The sequence below is a fragment of the Lytechinus pictus genome, chromosome 16 (assembly GCF_037042905.1).
Source record: "Lytechinus pictus isolate F3 Inbred chromosome 16, Lp3.0, whole genome shotgun sequence".
Classification (NCBI taxonomy): Eukaryota; Metazoa; Echinodermata; class Echinoidea; order Temnopleuroida; family Toxopneustidae; genus Lytechinus; species Lytechinus pictus.
The window spans coordinates 12,875,983-12,894,644 of NC_087260.1; the positions used below are offsets into that span (position 1 = coordinate 12,875,983).

At 37.1% G+C, this 18,662-nt stretch overlaps 1 protein-coding gene across 1 annotated transcript in view; it reads left to right on the forward strand.

Moving 5' to 3' along the window:
- Positions 1–2,580: 2,580 nt before the first annotated feature.
- LOC129278803 (guanylate cyclase soluble subunit beta-2-like) overlaps positions 2,581–18,662 on the forward strand; it is a 58,010-nt gene continuing 41,928 nt past the window's right edge. Inside the window, exon 1 of the mRNA XM_064111616.1 lies at positions 2,581–2,630. Coding sequence (XP_063967686.1) covers positions 2,581–2,630 — 50 coding nt within the window. The remainder of the gene's footprint in view (positions 2,631–18,662) is intronic.

An 18,662-nucleotide genomic window follows, 5' to 3' on the forward strand; every position in this document is an offset into this window, starting at 1 on the left:
TTCAGAAGAATGCCTTGAGTTATTCTTTCATGAGACTTAAGGCCATCTTACGATTTCTCTTGTCGCGAGTTGGCCTTACGTGCAACGCACGGCACTCTCAGTCATCCATACGAAGATTTTACTCAACAGTTGCACAAATTGTGTACCCACGTCTTACGAGTCCCTTGCGAACGTCTTACAAACATCAAGAGTCGTTCGTAAGAGTGCCGTACGAAATTTCCGTACGGTGACTATCTTTATAATTTACGGTTTCTAGAATTGGCTCTCGATCATACAAAATTTTGCATGGTTCTTACGATATTCTCACGACGTTCGTAATTACACTTAAGAACGGTCTACGATCGGTCTGCAAACACTGGTTTAGATTCTTGAGAAGATCCTACGATGTGATCTACAAATCGTTCGTAAGGTGTTCGTAGTAGTTCCTAAAGATATTCGTGATCGTATTCTTAATGGTTAACCATTAGTTTAAGAAGCTAAATATTTCATTCATCCTCCCGTTTTGTTGTTGCTTTAGTAAGCTTATTGCAATGCAAATAATATTAAGTTTTGTCTTCTCCAGGTTCACAGTAATTACCGGAAAATCATGAAACAGAGTTTTCAAATATTTGAGTGATTTGGTGGAAGCCGCATACGGAATGGTTGGTCGAATCCAGCGGCTTGCGCCACTTGGCAAGACCTCAATATACACTTTACCACCATAGCATGAAAATTATCATACTTGTAATCTCGACGGAATCCACTGACAAATTGGGTCCAATGACAGAGGCAGTGAATGTTATGTGTAAAACGCTCACAGAAATCATCGCGATGAAGCAAGATAATCCTACCGATTGCAATTACAATAGAATGATTACCTGCATCACAGCTGCCGTATGGGGATACATGTATTCAAAATAAATATTATGACACATCTAAGAAATGTACCTCATACCTCTCTTGTATCAGCATTCACGTGTTGTAATATTTTTGATATTATCCTGAATTCTTCATTGTTAGAAATGTTCTTGAAGAAGTCGTTTAAGATGTCTATTTTCCGGATGGCTGGGGTCGTAAAGCACCGGGCCTATGATATGAGCCCCCACCTCTCATAACCCCACAAATAATATGTAAAGAAATAGGAATGTGGAGTGTTGTTTCATCGGGCTTTTTTTATACATGTAGGGGGAATTTGCAGAAAGATATTTTCATCGCTTTTACGTTCAAACTAAAGCCAGTGGATGATTTAAATTGTTTGTTTCTCCGTTGTATGTTATCCTCAACTTCATTTTTTTCAAAATGATAAAGCGGAATAAATCTACGTCTTTTCATATCTTGTAACCATGACAACACCATTAATTGTGGGTATGAAGGTCGAAAACCACATGTGCATGGTAATATAATTATGCTGTTGTTACATGTTTTTATATGATTAATAGTTTAGCTTGTGATCACCCTGCTGCTTTGTTTTGAGATGCCCGTAAAGTCTGGCTCTTTGATTGCATAAGCAAAATCATATTTGTGTGTTTTATACATAATACGACGTTGTCTATGCTTGATGCCTCAAATATGATAATATTAGCGTATTTTAGCATCCACTTTCGCAGACGCTTTCTGAAACGTTTAGAATCTATTGAAAATGCCGTCAAATCACAATAGACGGCTTAGAGGTCATTGTCAGAGTTGGTGGACCGGGACAGCACATCGTCTAAGACTAAAAATGGTAAATATATCGTTTGTCCAGCGTCCAAGAGGACACTGCTGTTTTTAATGACCGATTTTCGACAAAGGCTGCTTTGTTAGGAATATGAAGGGCTTTGGACAAAAGATTCCCTGTGTTATAGAAAGCGTCTGCGAATTGATAGCTATAATGTCATAATATTTTACATTCAGATTGCACCACATCTATGCTGGCTACAATAGTCTTTAGGCGAAGAGACATTGGAATTAGGCTCTGTGAAATCGAATTGGTAGCCGGATTCGAACCCCGACTTAGGTTTTCGGTAATCTGAAAAAGAAACCTACATAAACCATCATGACCATGGTAGCATTTTCTAAAGATATTCATATTGTTCATCATGACATCATGAATAAATCGCACACCAATTGTATCTTAAACATGATTTTATGATTGAACAATCAAAATTTGAACATGGAATGATAAAAACATCTGTTTGAAAATTATCTTTCAAAGTTATTAAATGAAGAAAATTAAAAGCGGCTAATTACAAATGCAGTTGTAAAACATCATGGAATATTTCAGGTCCACACTTCGAGTTTATATAATCAAATAGTACCTATTTAGTAAAGTCATACATGATTTTGAAAGAAAATGTACCCTGTATGGAATAGGTAATTTATGCAATACATGGCGCCGTAAAAGGGAGAGAAACGATCAAAAAATGTAATAGAATCAATTCATTTTCACCACATAGCCTCCCGTGGTTCAGGCTTTTCCCAACCACTCCAACTCCATTTACTAAAATATTATAATAATGGGTATCGGACATGTTGAAACGTCAAATGGAATAAAGTTTAAAATCCGTTCTGTACCGCATTTGGATTATTTTGTTGGTTTTTATTTCGAATGAATCATAAAGAATGACAAATGATTCACTGAAGGGGCAAGGACCTGAAGAGGAGATGAAAAGGTAAAGCGATGGTATACATTGGTGATTTGCATAGCGAGTCAGCGGAAGTTCTCGAAATCATGTTTTTAAAATGTCTATTGTCGTTTACATATTCTGAATCTGAAAAAAAGAGAAAATCTTGAATGCGAGTGTATGTGTGTGTTCATGGGAGAGAAAACGGAGGGAGGGGGAGAGGGGGGGGGGGGAGAGAAAGGGATGTAACAACAAAAATAACATACAGAGATAATGAGACAGCGTGTGTGCGCGCGGGTTTGTGTGTGTGGGAGGGTGATATTAGAGAGGGTGAGCAAGAGAGATAGAGAAAGAGAGAAGAGAAATATAAGAGAGAGGTAGAGAGAGAGAGAGAGAGAGATACAAGAGTGGAGTGGGACAAGTGGAAATGAAAAAAAAGAGAAAGAAGGAGAATGTATAAAACTGAGAAGAAATTATGTGTAGTTTGGATGTGATTCAGCGGGGGGGGGGGGGATAGGAAACAGATTATAAGGAAACTCGTTCTTTTCTGAGTGGCAATAATAAAATAATAATGCCTGCATTTGCTTATTTTGCATGAAGCCATATATTCTATGCTTGAGATGGGTTACCCCTGCCATCTCTATTTGGGTCGTTCCTTTAAAAGAGCCATCATGCTCTTGCGTATTCATCGGCACGGTTATTTCCGATGTATTCCTGATGAAATCAAGAAAGATCTCGGCCTTTTAGAAGAGATTTCTAAGCCTGAATATTTCGGACAATACAAATACATTAGGTATGGAAAGAAAAATAAAATAATAAAAATGGGTGCGGTGGGGCGACAGAAGGGGGCGAACTGAGTCAAGTTGTTTTTTACTGCTATTGTTTAATATATCATGGTATCCACACTTGTTGGCACACGGGCTTCATATAATAAATTCTATACCAACATTGATCCTGTTGAATCGATGAAATTCCTCGATGGCATGACAAAATATAATTTGACTAAGTAAGGAAAAACCAAATTCTACATCGAAGTGATCGATTGCGACTGGATTGCCAAGTCTAAACTATCCATCAATTCTGTCATGGGGGTTGTCACATAATCGATCATGTACATATGAGTCGAATTTTCTTCATTCATTTAATGACTAGTCTGAAACGCTTCACAAATCAAACCACACATCTTCTCCGCTGCTCCATTTGATAATAAATTGACTTTCCGGTTACTCTAAGACCGCTCAGTGATGATAATATCGTTCTATTATTTGTATCGATGATCCGTCATATCACTCCGTCACTTATTTCAGTTTTGAGAGGTTTGTGGTGTTAAAGGCACACTTTCAAATATTGAAATAAGTCAGTTGTTACCTCACGGTTTTAGTCGGTCATGATGTTGTTATGGTGGATAAAAAAAAACAATTAGTGAAACTTATTTCACCCAGCAGAAATTAAAAAAAAATTACCCCCAAATTGATCACGTTGATAAAGGGTATTCTTTGACCCGGGAATCATTTTTATGAAAGGACTTATCAGGTGCGTTATCCGATAGTTACCATGGTAACGCTGCTTCTCAGCCAATCACAATAAAAGAGAGACAAAGTGTCATCCTAAAAAATGATGAGGACCCCCCCCCCCAGGTAAAGAGCGTATACTGGTATATTATAAGCAGGTTAATGTGTTCCGCTTCTTACAGAGCGTGGTGATTCGGGGGGGGGGGGGGGTCTTACATCCCTCACCTGTCAAACTATTGTGACGTCATTTGATTGGTTGAAAACAATTTATCATAGTATTGTGGCGGTAAAGATTGCTATGATTTTTTAATGATTAGCGGGCCTTGGTCAAAAGGGTCACTTGCATTGATCATGTGACGAATTGTGCTTTAAAGAAATGGTGAAATATTAAGAAGTCTACGGTCATAATATCGACCACGAGGTTTAGAATTTTTTACGAATATAATTTTGAAGATTCAGATAAAAAAAAATCGGAAGTGATGATGGTATGGTGGTGATAGTGTGCTGGCGGCTCGTTGACGTTGTGTGATCGGATATACATGCTCGCCAGTGTAACCGTCTAATTATAGCTCCATAAATGGGTCATTACTCTTACTTGCTTACACCCATTGAACCCGTCCTATACAGGTCCTACTCAATATTATTATTTTTAACCGCGTTTCAACAATAATAGCCCTCTTTATGTCATTTTATGATCAAACAAGTGGCTCGGGTGAACATTTGATACACTGACCGGAAACAATTTAATAATGGCGTTGTGCACACAAATTGAGCAAACGGGGAATGAGCATTAATAGTTTCAGACAAAATCAGACTGAGGTGATAAATGTGCCCTTTGGAAGTTGCCAGAATCATAAGTGCCAAAGCCACATAATATAACTGGATATCTAGACCCTTGGCTCATTTTTAATGACATAAAAAAAAGGATTATAATTTGTGCGCCAATCGCAAATTTTCAATCAACATTTTAATGCGTTTATGTATCATAGGCCTACTCACGCAGGTGATAAACTTCAGAAAAAAGTTTTTAAAAATATTAAAGAGAAAATACAAGGGAGTACATTATAATTGGTCATTTGTTTGTATTCTAAATCACGCACTCGTATTTTAAAGGCATAAGTTAACGTTATAGACATGTAATAAAATATGTACATGGATGCCTTTCTATCAACCTAAAAACTCTGAAACCAAAAAAAAAATAGAAATAAATGCTTTTGATACGTTATAATCGAAGATTTTGTGTAATTTCTATCGTGCCGATAATTAATAAACACATAGGTATATGTGAAGAAATTAAGATGGTGTTTCCGGTTACTTTATATTTCACTTTTTTGAAGCACTAAATACTGATTTTCGGAAGCGATTTTTTCGGGGCTTCATTCTTGTAACATATCACAGGTGACAAGTGGGACCTCGCAGCTCAGATTTTTTAAAAGTCAAATCAATGTTATCCAATGCCTTTAAAAGAAAATTGGTGAAAGTTAGTGTAGAATTGGTGTTGTTCATTTGTTTACGATGATGTGACGATGTTAAAGATAACGATCACAGGTAATGTGTAATGAGTCAATGATTTGGAGATCTTGGATACACAGTGTACTGTGTTTGAAAATCCGTGTGGGAACAAAGTGAGCACAAAGAACCGCTAAAAATAAAATAATAAACAAAATAACATCAAAAGTACTTGAATAGATAGTAAATTTTGCATTACGTGTTGCAATAAAATATGTCAATATGAAGTTTACGAAAATTGATGCAGGTTATGAGGTTGAAAATTAATCGAATGATTCACCCTCCCCCCCCCCACCCCTTATCATGCCTTTTGTGTTCAAAACATTTGGAACTCCCTCCCATACACTAGCCTGTTCTTACAGACCAATGGTACCAAACATAAATATTCCGTTCTGCTGAAAAACATAACATATAAAATTGGTGTGATGAAATACATTTCTCATATCGATGAAAAACGCTTCCCTGTGAATGATTTAATATCTTCAGTAGATAGCAGCATGGATAAGATAACGAAAAACAAACAATGTAGCTGGCAGCGACCCGTGGTCTTTATAGGATCAAGAGTAATAACGATAAGCGATATAGTACATTGGTGAGGCCGTAATACAAATACATGTAAGCAAACATACTGGACAAGACGGATTACTCAGCGAAATCTCGTATTATATTTATTTTAATAAACGGCGAGATTTTCGGATAGCAATAAGCCCGGTCAGCTTACTCGTAAAACTGGGCAATATGAAGGATTTGTTGACACGTTTGCTGGCTTCAAAGACCGAGCTAGCAAGAAAGTCGTTAGAGCAATGATGACTTCTGAGAATAAAGTGAATTGATTAGAAATAGTAGGTTAAATGTGAGGGTCAGGTTTCAGAAACTTTTTGGTGCACGAATCAATTCACTTTAACGACTTTACGAACAGTAGAATTTTATAGATTTCATATACTTTGTACATTTAAAATTGACTTATCGCCTTTAAAATCTGAACCATTCAATTTGGTCGAGACCAGCCCCTTTCATAGGGCAAAGATGATGATAAGTATCATGTTCATCGGCGTTTGCGTTTATTAGATTTAAAACATAAAAAAGGTATGATGAATTATTTATAATAATAATACTAATAATAATATAGGGTATTTATATTGCGCACATATCCACCTTGTTAGGTGCTCAAGGCGCTCCTATATTACCCGGCTAAATAAAGCTAGGCGTTCATAGCGCACACAGCTTTATCGTGTGTGTGCTATCAGTTCTGCTAGTCCTGCCAACCACTAACTTTTCTTTAAAGTTATCATCTGTTCTGATCCCACCCACCATCAACAGAACTGGCCAATTAAATTTGCTAAACAATTCGATTGTTTTTTTTATTCATCTTCTGTAAAGCAAAACATCTTTAGTAAAATCGATAATCAGCATAGACTGAAATGGAATGGCAACTGCCCCGAATGAGCTAATGACCCCGGTGTGATGCGTGATTCCCGCTTAAAAAGATTTAATAATTTCATTGAATCCTCTCAGAATATGAAGTTTAGATTAAAAACGTCTGCTACTAAGTGTTAATATCAATTATAATCAGTGGTTTCGAATTACGTTACGAAAGCGCTGTTGACCCGACTTGTAATGTCGACATTGTGTCATAAACCTACATATGTAGTTTTCCTCTTTTTTTTTCTCTTCTTCTTCGGGGGATGTTTATCATTTCCCAATTTGCCCCTTCATTATTAAGCCCTTCCGATTCAATGACGAAAACACTGTACACTGGCTGCTCCTATGTATATGTTCATATTTTAATTGTCAGAACTTCGAAATTTCAACCATGTGGTGTATAAAATGTCAACTCGCGATAATCTCTGTCGCATCATACTTCACTTCAAATTCCGTAGATTGATATTATTGCGTGAATCGATTATCTGCACGAATGGAACTATGAAAACCAATTATGGCGGTGATTAAAATTTAATTATGAGACTGAAAGGTTTCATGCAAAGGGTAATCATTTGGTTTCCTTTAGAGATTTGAGCGCAAATCTTACCACGAGACCTTCGCCAAATTAATATCCATTATTATAATAAATGTCCTCCAGATATTATTTGTATTTCCCGCTCTAAGGCTATTTGAATTTGCTATATCTGTATATAACATGGTTGAGGACAGCTTACTGGCAACGGAATAATTGAAATTTTAATAGTAAACTAAGCATATACCCTGGCGAAAGAAGATTCATAGTATTCACACCACCAATTAAACAAGTTCCAATAGCAATGAATAAAAATATGTGACCGTGAATAGATTAAGTGTTTGTTCATCCACATAACTATAAGTTCAACATCCAATGGTATAAAAAAAAAGGAAAATGAGTTTTAATGTGAAAATTACGTTGCCAAGCAACGTTTGAACGCGAAGGGCTTGTACAAATTGTCTGATACACCTCTCTTTAACGAACTCGAACCAGATAATAAAACCAGATTGTATATACTCTCATATTACTCTGAAAAAAATAATTTGGGTTTTTTCATTTTAAATTAATCATGATAGATGAAAACACGAACAAAGACTAATCGATTTTAGATATTATGGTGATGTACATGTAAACGGCGCGGAATAATAGTTGTGGAACACCGGAATTGTCCTATTCGAGAGACAATACATATTAGAATCCATGGTAACTATCACCATTATTATCATTATAACCATGATACCAATGACGAATATGCTTTTGCAATTGTCCCTCTGTTCGCAAACGGCCACTTTGGACCCTGGTAATGATCCCTGATATTAAAGTGAGTTCCAATTCCATTGTGTTATATCCCAGGATTCCGCTTGATCTAAATGACATTTCCTGTGTACCAAAAACATACACACACACCCACACGCAAAAACACACACGCACGCACCTTTATTGATTGACACACACTTTCCACACACGCATATTATTTTTTCTTCTCGTGGGAGGTAATCAAATCAATGATACCGCGTACTAATTCTTTTTATGAATTGATTAAATCAAAGCCTTCGTCACCAGGATCTCTTGGGAATAGTTAACGTGTGGAGATAATCGAAATTTAATGATGTATTTGGCCAGATCCGAATCGGGTTGGGGACACATTCTAGATTTCGAATTAATTTCATTTTTTTGTTTATGATAGATGGAACAAATGGTGATAAAAAAGAAAGAAGTGGAAACAACTCAAAATATACCAGAAACCATAAAATGAAATATATACTGTTCATCTCATTACCTTTGCTTACTACCTAATAGTATGAAACGAACTTTACTAGACAGACATTGAGTTATATAATTATCGGCTGAGGTAACGTTTTTGTGGAGCGTCGTGGCCCAGGGGATTAGTATCTGGACTAACAGAGGGCTGTGGATTCGAATCCTTTTCACTTTTTACTTTTCAGTCAGCATGAAATTGATCCACATTATACTCTACTCAACCCAGGTGATGGTATCTGGCAGGATAACTGTATCAATTTCATTGCTGAGCGCATAGACACTTCGAATAAATACAAAACTATTAAGCGCTATATAAGCAAGTGTAATTATGAGACATAAACATAATATCCATGCATTGCTCTGAGATGCATATACCAAAACAATGTTATCTTGCAATAAATTTCATTAAGTATATATTCATTTCATTTTTTGAAGCAGCCACGTCGTACCGATTAAACATGACTGCAGAATGTATGCCAATTATAATTTATGTACATGCTCATTCTCCGTTACATTGCTTGAATGTAGATTGTGTTATTCCCCTCATCGTTAATGAGTTATAAAGATATTCAATTTGTTCGACCTTATATAGGTACTTAACCATTGATGACAATCCCGAAGAATTTCATTTCCCGTGCATGATCACATCGACCACTCTAAAAAAAAGTCCATTATAGCCTTTTCAAAAATGAAAACTGACAAATCACGTGTCTGTTCATATTTTATGATTCATATTTATATGTATTCTTACGTTTAAAGTATTTAGTGAATATGGTAAATATGAGACGTTTGGTATGGTGTGAGCTTGTACAATATACTTTAAAACGATTTCCTGAAAATGCTCGTTTGAACCACCACAAATAAATTGACAAAACGTAACGTACAGCAGAAAGGACACATCATTTATAGTACGTTACCAAATAAACTATTTCACCCCAACAATTTCCCGGTAGCACTTCGTGTTCAATGTGCGTGCACTGTATCTTTGATTTTGTGTATATTGCCCCTAATTATTTGTCAATTGGTTTTCGATTGGAAATGAGTGCCAGATTTATCAAGTCTAAAGCTTATCAAGGTTTGAAAGGTCACATCCATGATGTCTTTATGGCGTTGTCATGGTATATTCTGTTAACCAATAAATATCAGCGTTTAAGTCTATATTTAACGAAGAGGACATGTTATATGGAATGTAATTGAAAGTGATCACTTTGGGTAGGGAAATATACTTTTTTACAGTTTTTTTGTTGATCATATTGATTAAGCGTCACTAGTTCTACTCTTTTTGCACGTCAACAGTGCAGCCGAGAGGAAAATGTTACCAAGCATTTAAGAGATTTGCCTGCACACTAAATTAAAAAGACATATATATGTATATATCACATTTGATTCTTCTGAAATTACAAGCAAGTCCTAGAAGTTTATATTAAAACACGTGGTATATTAAACCCTGTTGACGTTTATTATTAGTTTTTGTCAAAGATATAACAATTTCGAAGCCGAGGGTTCAGGACGTTTCCGCTTCTGCTCGTATTTCCGATAGAATATATTGAAAAGAAGATTGTCTGTATAGCAATTGCAGTCTACAAAGTTTAGCATCCAGGCGCACCAGCCTACCGTGCTTCACAAAGTGAAATCATGTTATTAAGTGCTCGACGAATCCAAAAAGAAATAGAAATTCGCATTTCTATATATCAACAATTTTCAAGGTCAGGAGTGGTGTTCATGATTCTGTAAGCAACGTTATTAATATAACACCATTATGATGAAAACACATATTTGCTTTGGCTACCCTTGACTGTTAGGTTACTTGCATTGCACGTACCTTGGAAAGATTGCATGAGTTCAGAACGAGTGCAATAAAAGTTCAACTCAATGGAACATAACCGATATACGAAGAAAGAACATTTAATTAAGAAATTAACACTAAAGGGGCCATCTCACTGGGCTTGCAACTAGCTCGCGACGAGTTTTCGTCTCAAATTTGGCTAGTTGCAGAGACGCCTCTGCGACGTCTTCGCTGCGTCTCAGATATACTGTATCTCCTGAATATTTTTGAGTCTTCGAGCAGTGGCGTGATGAGCCAAAAGAATTTGAGGGGGCTAGATATGACGGGGGCAAGAGCCCCCAAGGCCCCCCCCCCCCCCATCTGTACGCCAGTGTCTCCGAGGAGTCGTAAGAAAATATAGTTGTAGAAATATTTTTACTTTCTAGTTACAACGCCGTGATTTTTAACTTCGACTTTCTGTTTTTCTCTTATTCTCTTTCGGCAGTACGGGTTCATCAACATTTGTGTCAAGGCACTGGTTACCGAGAAATTCGGAGAGGAAGCATGGATCAAAATCAAGTAAGTTGTTTCCTTCTTCTTTCAAGGGATGCACAGCTGGTCACTCATGCCGTTAATCACCCACGACTACACATCTAACATGAATGTATTTTTTTAATGAAACTAAATAAAAACTTGAGTGTTTTCACTGACAGTGCAAGAAGCATATAAACGCACAATTTAGAGAAACTTATTATGGTGATGCTGGTCATGCGATTAGGGTACGATGTGCCCCGAATTGGTCTGGATTTTAGTTATTTTCAAATACCCCTGATAACGGGCATTTTATACAAGGTCTACATTTGCTCAGGAGGTAAAACTTACACACAGAGAGAGGTAGGGCGAGCATTAAATGCGGAAAAGGTATAAAAAGCAAAACTTATGTCATATTTTTCTCTCCCCGCGACATAGCGACGTCGGTAAAGGTCACTGTTAACGTTTTGGCCTTCCCTCGGCGCTAATTCATTAACCCACCGACTGTCTGGTCAAATATTTTGAAAGAGTGTGTTAACTATCATAAATTATGAAAGAAAAACACCATTATCATATGAAGTGCTCTAAATACTGATTGGAAATTGCTGCGACAACCCTTTAAATATAAAAAAAAAATGGTCGAAACACGAGGTGCTAGTGGCGTTCTCGAAGCTCCTTTTGTAAGGCACTTTCGACTCCATCATGTAACAGAGAGATAAGTCAACAGAATATGAGACGCTTGGGCTTTGGGGGTATGAAGTCAATGGCGGGTTGCCGCAAATTATTAGCACATGTGGGACTAGGGCGAATTAAAATTTGGCGAGTGACGTAGGATCGTTCTATTCTCATTTTCCTCTCGCTTTTTTCCTTTTCAAGCGACGTCTAACTATCTTTCCATTTTATGTGTCCATATCTTTTTAATATTTTTTTTTCTTCTCTTAGTATTCACTCTTACATTATGTCGCTCTTATTCAATATTTCATTTTTTTTCTGACATATCTACTCTTCAACATCATTACCCGCACCCCCTTCTCAGCTCCCATTATCTATCACCCCTCCTTCATTCCTCTCCTTTTCGGCTCACTTTCGTTCGGATTGATTCCACTACTCATTCCATCTCCATCTGAAATCAATTGTAACCCTATTTCAATGTCTTGGCCATCAGAAGAACCTTGTACATAGAAACCTAATACATAATTTGGGCTAGCTTTTATTTTTGTTTTATTTTTGGTTCATACCATTGCCAATTACTTCAATTTCATACCTGAATGTGCGCGCGAGGTTTTGTGTGTGAGGGTGTGTGTGTGTGTGTTACTATATGCTTATCGTTTCTTTTCGTTCTTTCCTTTCCGTTTGTATTTTATTTATTCTCTCTTTCTGTCTCTCTTTCTCTCTCACACACACACATCCCCGCACAACTGCACATATTCTTTCACAAATGCACACACGCCTTTTCTTTATTTTTACCTCTCGCTATACTGTTCTTTCTCTTTCTTCTCCATCATCGCTTTAGTTTTTTTGAATATTCTTGTTTTCTTTCTACCCATCCATCATTTTTAGCCCCATTCTCACACAAAGCTGGTCTCTCCCCTCCCACATACAATTTGTTTCCTTTCTTTTTCTCTACTTCTTCACCTTCTTTTCCTCCTCCTCTTCCTCCACCCTTTTCTTCTTTTTCTATTTCTCGCTTTTCTTCTTTTCATTATCCATGTTATCTCTCCCCTTCTCCTCTTTCCATCTTCCGTCCTCTTTCTCTCTCTCTTTCTCTCTTCTTCTCCTTTTCTTTCTTCAAACTCTCGCTATATAAGCCTATTGTTATTTATTTCGAAAGGCTTCTACTTTACGTAAGAAGCGGAAATTACTCGCTAACTTCACACTGGAGCAACTGCGGTCTGGCCTGGATCAAATAACATGCTATTAGCAATTGAGCCTCTAAGGGTTCCATTTAAAAAAAAATATGTAAAACAGCAAAAAGAACAGACTCAGCTTTCTTGGAAACAACTACGTACAAGATACCTCTACTGTTAACGAAGATAAATGTTTTCCTCTCATGACTTTTCCCAAGTCTCTCGATTTTCTCATTTCCGTGCATCAATCTTTGATTTCATAACCTTTATCTTGTTAAGAGCGGATACAAGAAACGTGAGACGTAGTTCAGGGCTATTTTTATACTTGTTCTCAGCCGTGCCAACTCGTCATCCCTTCTTCCAAAATATGTATTTACAGCACTAACGGGAAAGTTGCAAAGGGTGAAATATAACATGTATAGTGGCGCCAAAAAGACGCTTTTGAAATGACCTTTATAAACGAAGTTATGTCATCCAATGTGGTAATACTTTTAATGTTTTTTGGCAATTTCAGAAGCAATTCCTCTTTTTTGTTTACTCATTTCACTTATAGGATTTTTTTCAATCGTAAGTGATCATAACGCCCACACAATTGTGTTTCAACACTAAGTGGCTAAGCATTTTACATTAAGATTAGTTCACACTTAGGATTCCTAAAATACAATTTGTTTATGTTTTTCATGGAAAAGCGGGAATATTGTTGATGCATTGAACAGATAGGGAAGCACTGCCGACCCCATCCACGGCACCCAAACCTATTACTCTGTGTGCAGAAACGAATAATTCAGAAGTAAGCAAGTCATGACAGTGCACACGACTGTGTTTATATCAGTAGGTCAATGAGCTCGCGCGCTTGAATCAATTGAGCTGGTCATCCTCTTGGGGGAAACATCGTCGGACATAGGAGTAGAGATTCAATTAATTTTGACCCGTTAATTTTTCGACCAGTGACCAACGCTTCTTCAATATCCTGTTCCACTTTCTCACCGTGCTTGGCAAGTTAGGTCATAGAAGGACATGCTATTTGATGATATTTGTTTTGTTTGAATATCTTTGTGATCATTGACAAGCGTCTACACTTGGAAAACACGGCGCAATTTTGCATCTCACATATGCCACAATGGGAGTTCCTTATGGGGTGCACGTTCAAACCCTAAAAAGCATTTTACACCTTTAATGATGCAGTTAGCACCATTTTACACCCATTCAGGATGCAGAGTTGTACCTTTAGGAAAGGTTCAAATCTTCACCTATTGGATGTAAAAACTAATTAACCCCAAAATGGTGCGCAATAGCACATTTCGGGGTGCAAACACAAAAAATTATTTTTGCACCCTTTTCACTTCGGGTGCAAATTTGCACCAAACGTTGCTGCCACATTTGGGGTGCAAACTTGAACCAGTTTTTGTGTATAGGCCTCATGTTTTTCCAATAGACATGTACCGATCCGGCATTTTTTTTCTCCATGGCGGCTCCGTTACCCCTAAGTCACCACATCTTACCCGCTTTACTATGGTATACATCTTTATTGTTTTATAGAGGCGTTAATGCACAGTAAAATGATGTTTACGAAGCTGTTTCTTATGTTTACTTTAAAGTAGTTAGTTTAGTTTAACAAGTGTTTACAGTTTTGAATAAACTTGTTCAATGTATTGGAGACTAAATGTTAAGATTATTCTTTATTATTTTTTAAATCTTAAAACGCTTGTTTGAACTAACCTGTACTGCAATGTTCATTGAGTAAACAGCGTTGTATAATTTTTAAACATCGGTCTTTTTTAAAAACTGTGTGGGTCTCGATTTACTTGTTTGTCTGTCAGTCCTTGCCTTCATGCATGAAAGATTAGACAGGGCACCAGCCCCTGTGTTTACTTCTTTCACCCGTCATTACGATGCTTAATAAATCACCGCTCGAGGCCCTTTTAACACCCAATGTTTCCCATGCGACACTTGAAGCTTCGGCCGGGTGGTGAACGCGAGTCATGGTTCGTCAATGTCCATTGTTTGGTATTCGACCGAGTCCAAGTGATGATGTTCGGGGATGGGGCTCCCCTTCTTTTCTCACTATTAACTGTTGCTCGCACCATTGATATAGCCGTTTTCGTAATTGCATGCATCATTTAAGACCTACAAAAATAATAACAAAATACAAACAAAGAGAAACATGCCCAAGGTTACCATTGGTAACTCGGTGTTTGAATTTTCCAAATATTAATGAGTCAATTAAAAAATAATTACTAAATAGTTACCCCAGATCTTTAGTATTCCGAATCAAGTTGCTGAAGTGTTTAAAAATTCGGTTTCGAATACTCGCCTTTTCTTCCCTCTCCAGGAAACTACCATGCGATCCTCTGGGTACTTGACGCCGGCCGTCTTAAAGAAACTAACATTTCATATAGAGTCGTCAGTAAACTTACAATCCTCGATGAATCCATATTTGTGTCATTATACAGAGCATTCAAATTTGTTTGACGAAAGTATACCGAATGTGAATTCGAAGAGCGGGGGGTGTTTCACAAAGATTGAAGTATGACTTAGAGCCGAACTTAAATGCCTAGCTGCGTGCGATATAAAAAGGCATAACCAAATTGGTCGAATCATGCCAAGAGGACGCGCACAACTGCATATTGATCATTAAGAATGCGTGTTGCATATCTTGTACGCGTCGGCATTTAAGTGTGACTGTATAAGTCCACCGCACACCGTACGACTGTTCGCGATCCCATTTTGGAGCAAATCGCATTTTGCTCATTTTCTTGAAATGTGAATGGAACATATCATTTTATTTGAGGTTAAAATTAATTGAAAGAAAACTAATATAACCATTTTGAAAGATTGCAAGCCTTGATTTTGGAGCAAATGCCAAATTAGTTTCAAATCGTAGCCAATCGTACGACTGCTACGGCGTCATTACGACTAGATATTAAATTTCCTTTTATTCTAAGAAGGATGATAGCATAGTCACAGATTCGAACATAGGTATTCGTATGATGATTTAGAACATTACACAGTAAGATATTCCAAGTCTCAATATTAACATCAAATTCTACTACATTTTATTCTGAAATCGGGTCGCAGACCAATCGTTAGGTGTGCGATCGCCTTTAGTCATACTTCAATTTTTTGTGGAACACCCCCTGCTCTTTGGTATTGTTAGAAAAAGCCGATGATCATAAGACCAAGCATACATTCCTAGACAACGTTATTACAATAACGCCCCACCAACCTACTTCTTACTTCTGAATTATTTATATTGAATAGTTTCATGGAGGACAGCGGTGTCGGTTAACACTTAAATATCCGTAAAGGACAGGCGAGCGGGGTGGGGTCCATATTGTGTCTGTTTTAGACACTTGGAGAGAGTTGCCTCCATTAAACCGCCTTTGTTATGCACATACTACTGTGTATAATTATATAAACGGAGCATGTCTTTGTATTTTTGGTCGAATTTTTCTTACCATCGCAAGACTCAGTTTCAACCAACGTCTGTAAAGAAATGCTAATCACTTGGTTTGGATGATTCTTTTACTCGACATTGGATGCTATGGTTACTGACATTTTTGCTTTGCGGAAATTTAATTTAGAATATGTTATGGTACCAAGCATATTGCACCTTAGCTGGTATACCTTGGACTTCTTTATCATACCACGCAGACATGCACTTGTACATCATTAACATGTCTTTTCAGCAGTGAAGAAGGTATTGACTGTCTTGTAGGTGAATGAAATTAATCATCACATAGAAAATTATCAGTGTATAAAATCATCCAAAAACTTACGAATAGTTAACGGCACCGCCAGCAAGAAAAAAACCCGTAGTTCAGTAAAGCTTTAACATGCATGCTATGGGTGTCTCGAAGGACTCCATAAGAAAATCTGAAAACCTTAATATAGCGATGTTCGGAAGTACTGATATTTTTCATCATAATTGGGACATATGTTTCCTTTGTTGAAGTGCCTCATTCTTGTAACCACATACGTATTCGATATCTTTATTCCTGCTAGTGAAACGCGAGAAAACGAAAAGAAACGGTTTCGTCTAAATTAGATATGAATGTATTATATAGTATGGGTGCATTCGAATCTCGGTCATTCAGACACCGAAGTCCACATTAGTGTTACATTCAGAGCCCCTTTCTAACAGGAGTGTTGGTTTGGACTCACTACAATTTGGTCACGAGAAAATTCACCAGCAAAAAAGAATAATTATTATGCTCATGTACACTGTAAAAAATGAAGTGCTATTTTAGCACTTAAAGTGTTTGTATAGTGACTGCACTACGAGTGCTGATTTTCTAGTTTAAATTTGAACTATAAAATCAGCACTCGTAGTGCAGTCACTATACAAGCACTGTAAGTACTAAATTAGCACTTCATTTTTTACAGTGTAGATCAGCTATTCATCCAATTCATAATTGTCGAGGCTCTTTGACTTTGTTTGTAATTTCCACACCAGAAACCAATCAATAGCTCCATGATCTTGCCTTTTTCCCCTTTTCCTGCAACAATGCAAGTTCACCGTTTCTTTTATCATTGTAAATTTTTTATTCAACCTCTCATGATAAAGAAAAAAATGATTAATCTCTAATGGTTCTCCTCTAATTGAGTAATATGGACGGATTGATATCCTTCATGAATATGTTTCTTACAGCAATTATAGACAGCTGATATTTAATGTGGCTCTGTACATAAATACAATATACAAGTCATCCACTGTTAAAAAACTCCCAGATTTCACAAAACACCCCAATATTTTGCAGGAAGCAATAAAAGAATCATTCTGTAAATTCTTAATACAGGAATCTTTCTACAATTTAACAGAACAGGTCTGTTAAAAAAAAGGGAAAAGGGTGTTTTATTTCAGGAAATTTGTAAGGTTCCACACACCAAATACCAATTCCTGTAATTTTACACTATACAATGTAAGATTACGCAATCTGGTAAGAGTATAGTTGTTCTTGAGACTCTGCTGCAGGAACTTCCTTTTTTAAGGATACATTTTCTAACAGTGCTGTTGGGTGTAAAGGAATCCAAAGCTAACCCTACTGGCAATACTTTGTCGAGATATACCCTACGCACTCCCGAATGACAAATTGCTTCTTTCTCTCGATCCCAGAAACACAATTCAAAACGAAGATAGGTTAATACCTTTTTAGTTACTTTTTGTAATAAACTAATGAAAGTATCAAATCCAAAACTCTCAATATAAAAGCTTTTCAAGCTATCTGATCTGCTATCGGGGACATGGTTTAAGGTGAATTTGTCCCTGTCTTTCTTTTCCCCAAGCATATTGGGGACTATTTTCTTTTGCTTGGTAGGCATGAGTGCGATGACAACTCTGGCAATATCATGGACATTATCATTAAGTCATACCATGCTAAACAGGTTGCCCTGTAGAACTTGCGGTACCCCAGGAGCTAATACAAGTCTTCTACATTGGCAAATGAAGCGTTTTATAGTTCGGTATCAAACTTTGAGGTGTTCCAACGTGTATACGGACGTGACTTGCATGCTGTCAAACAGCTGAGCATTTCCTGATTAACCCATACACAACCAAAATCGCACCTTCCCAAGCGATATCACTGGGACATACGCATCCACTAGGCGATGGGTTAAGGTAGAACAAGTAAGTTTTAATCATTGAGACGGTTTTACTTCTCATTTGAAGAAGTAACGTGTTCTTGAAAACCAACACCGTAT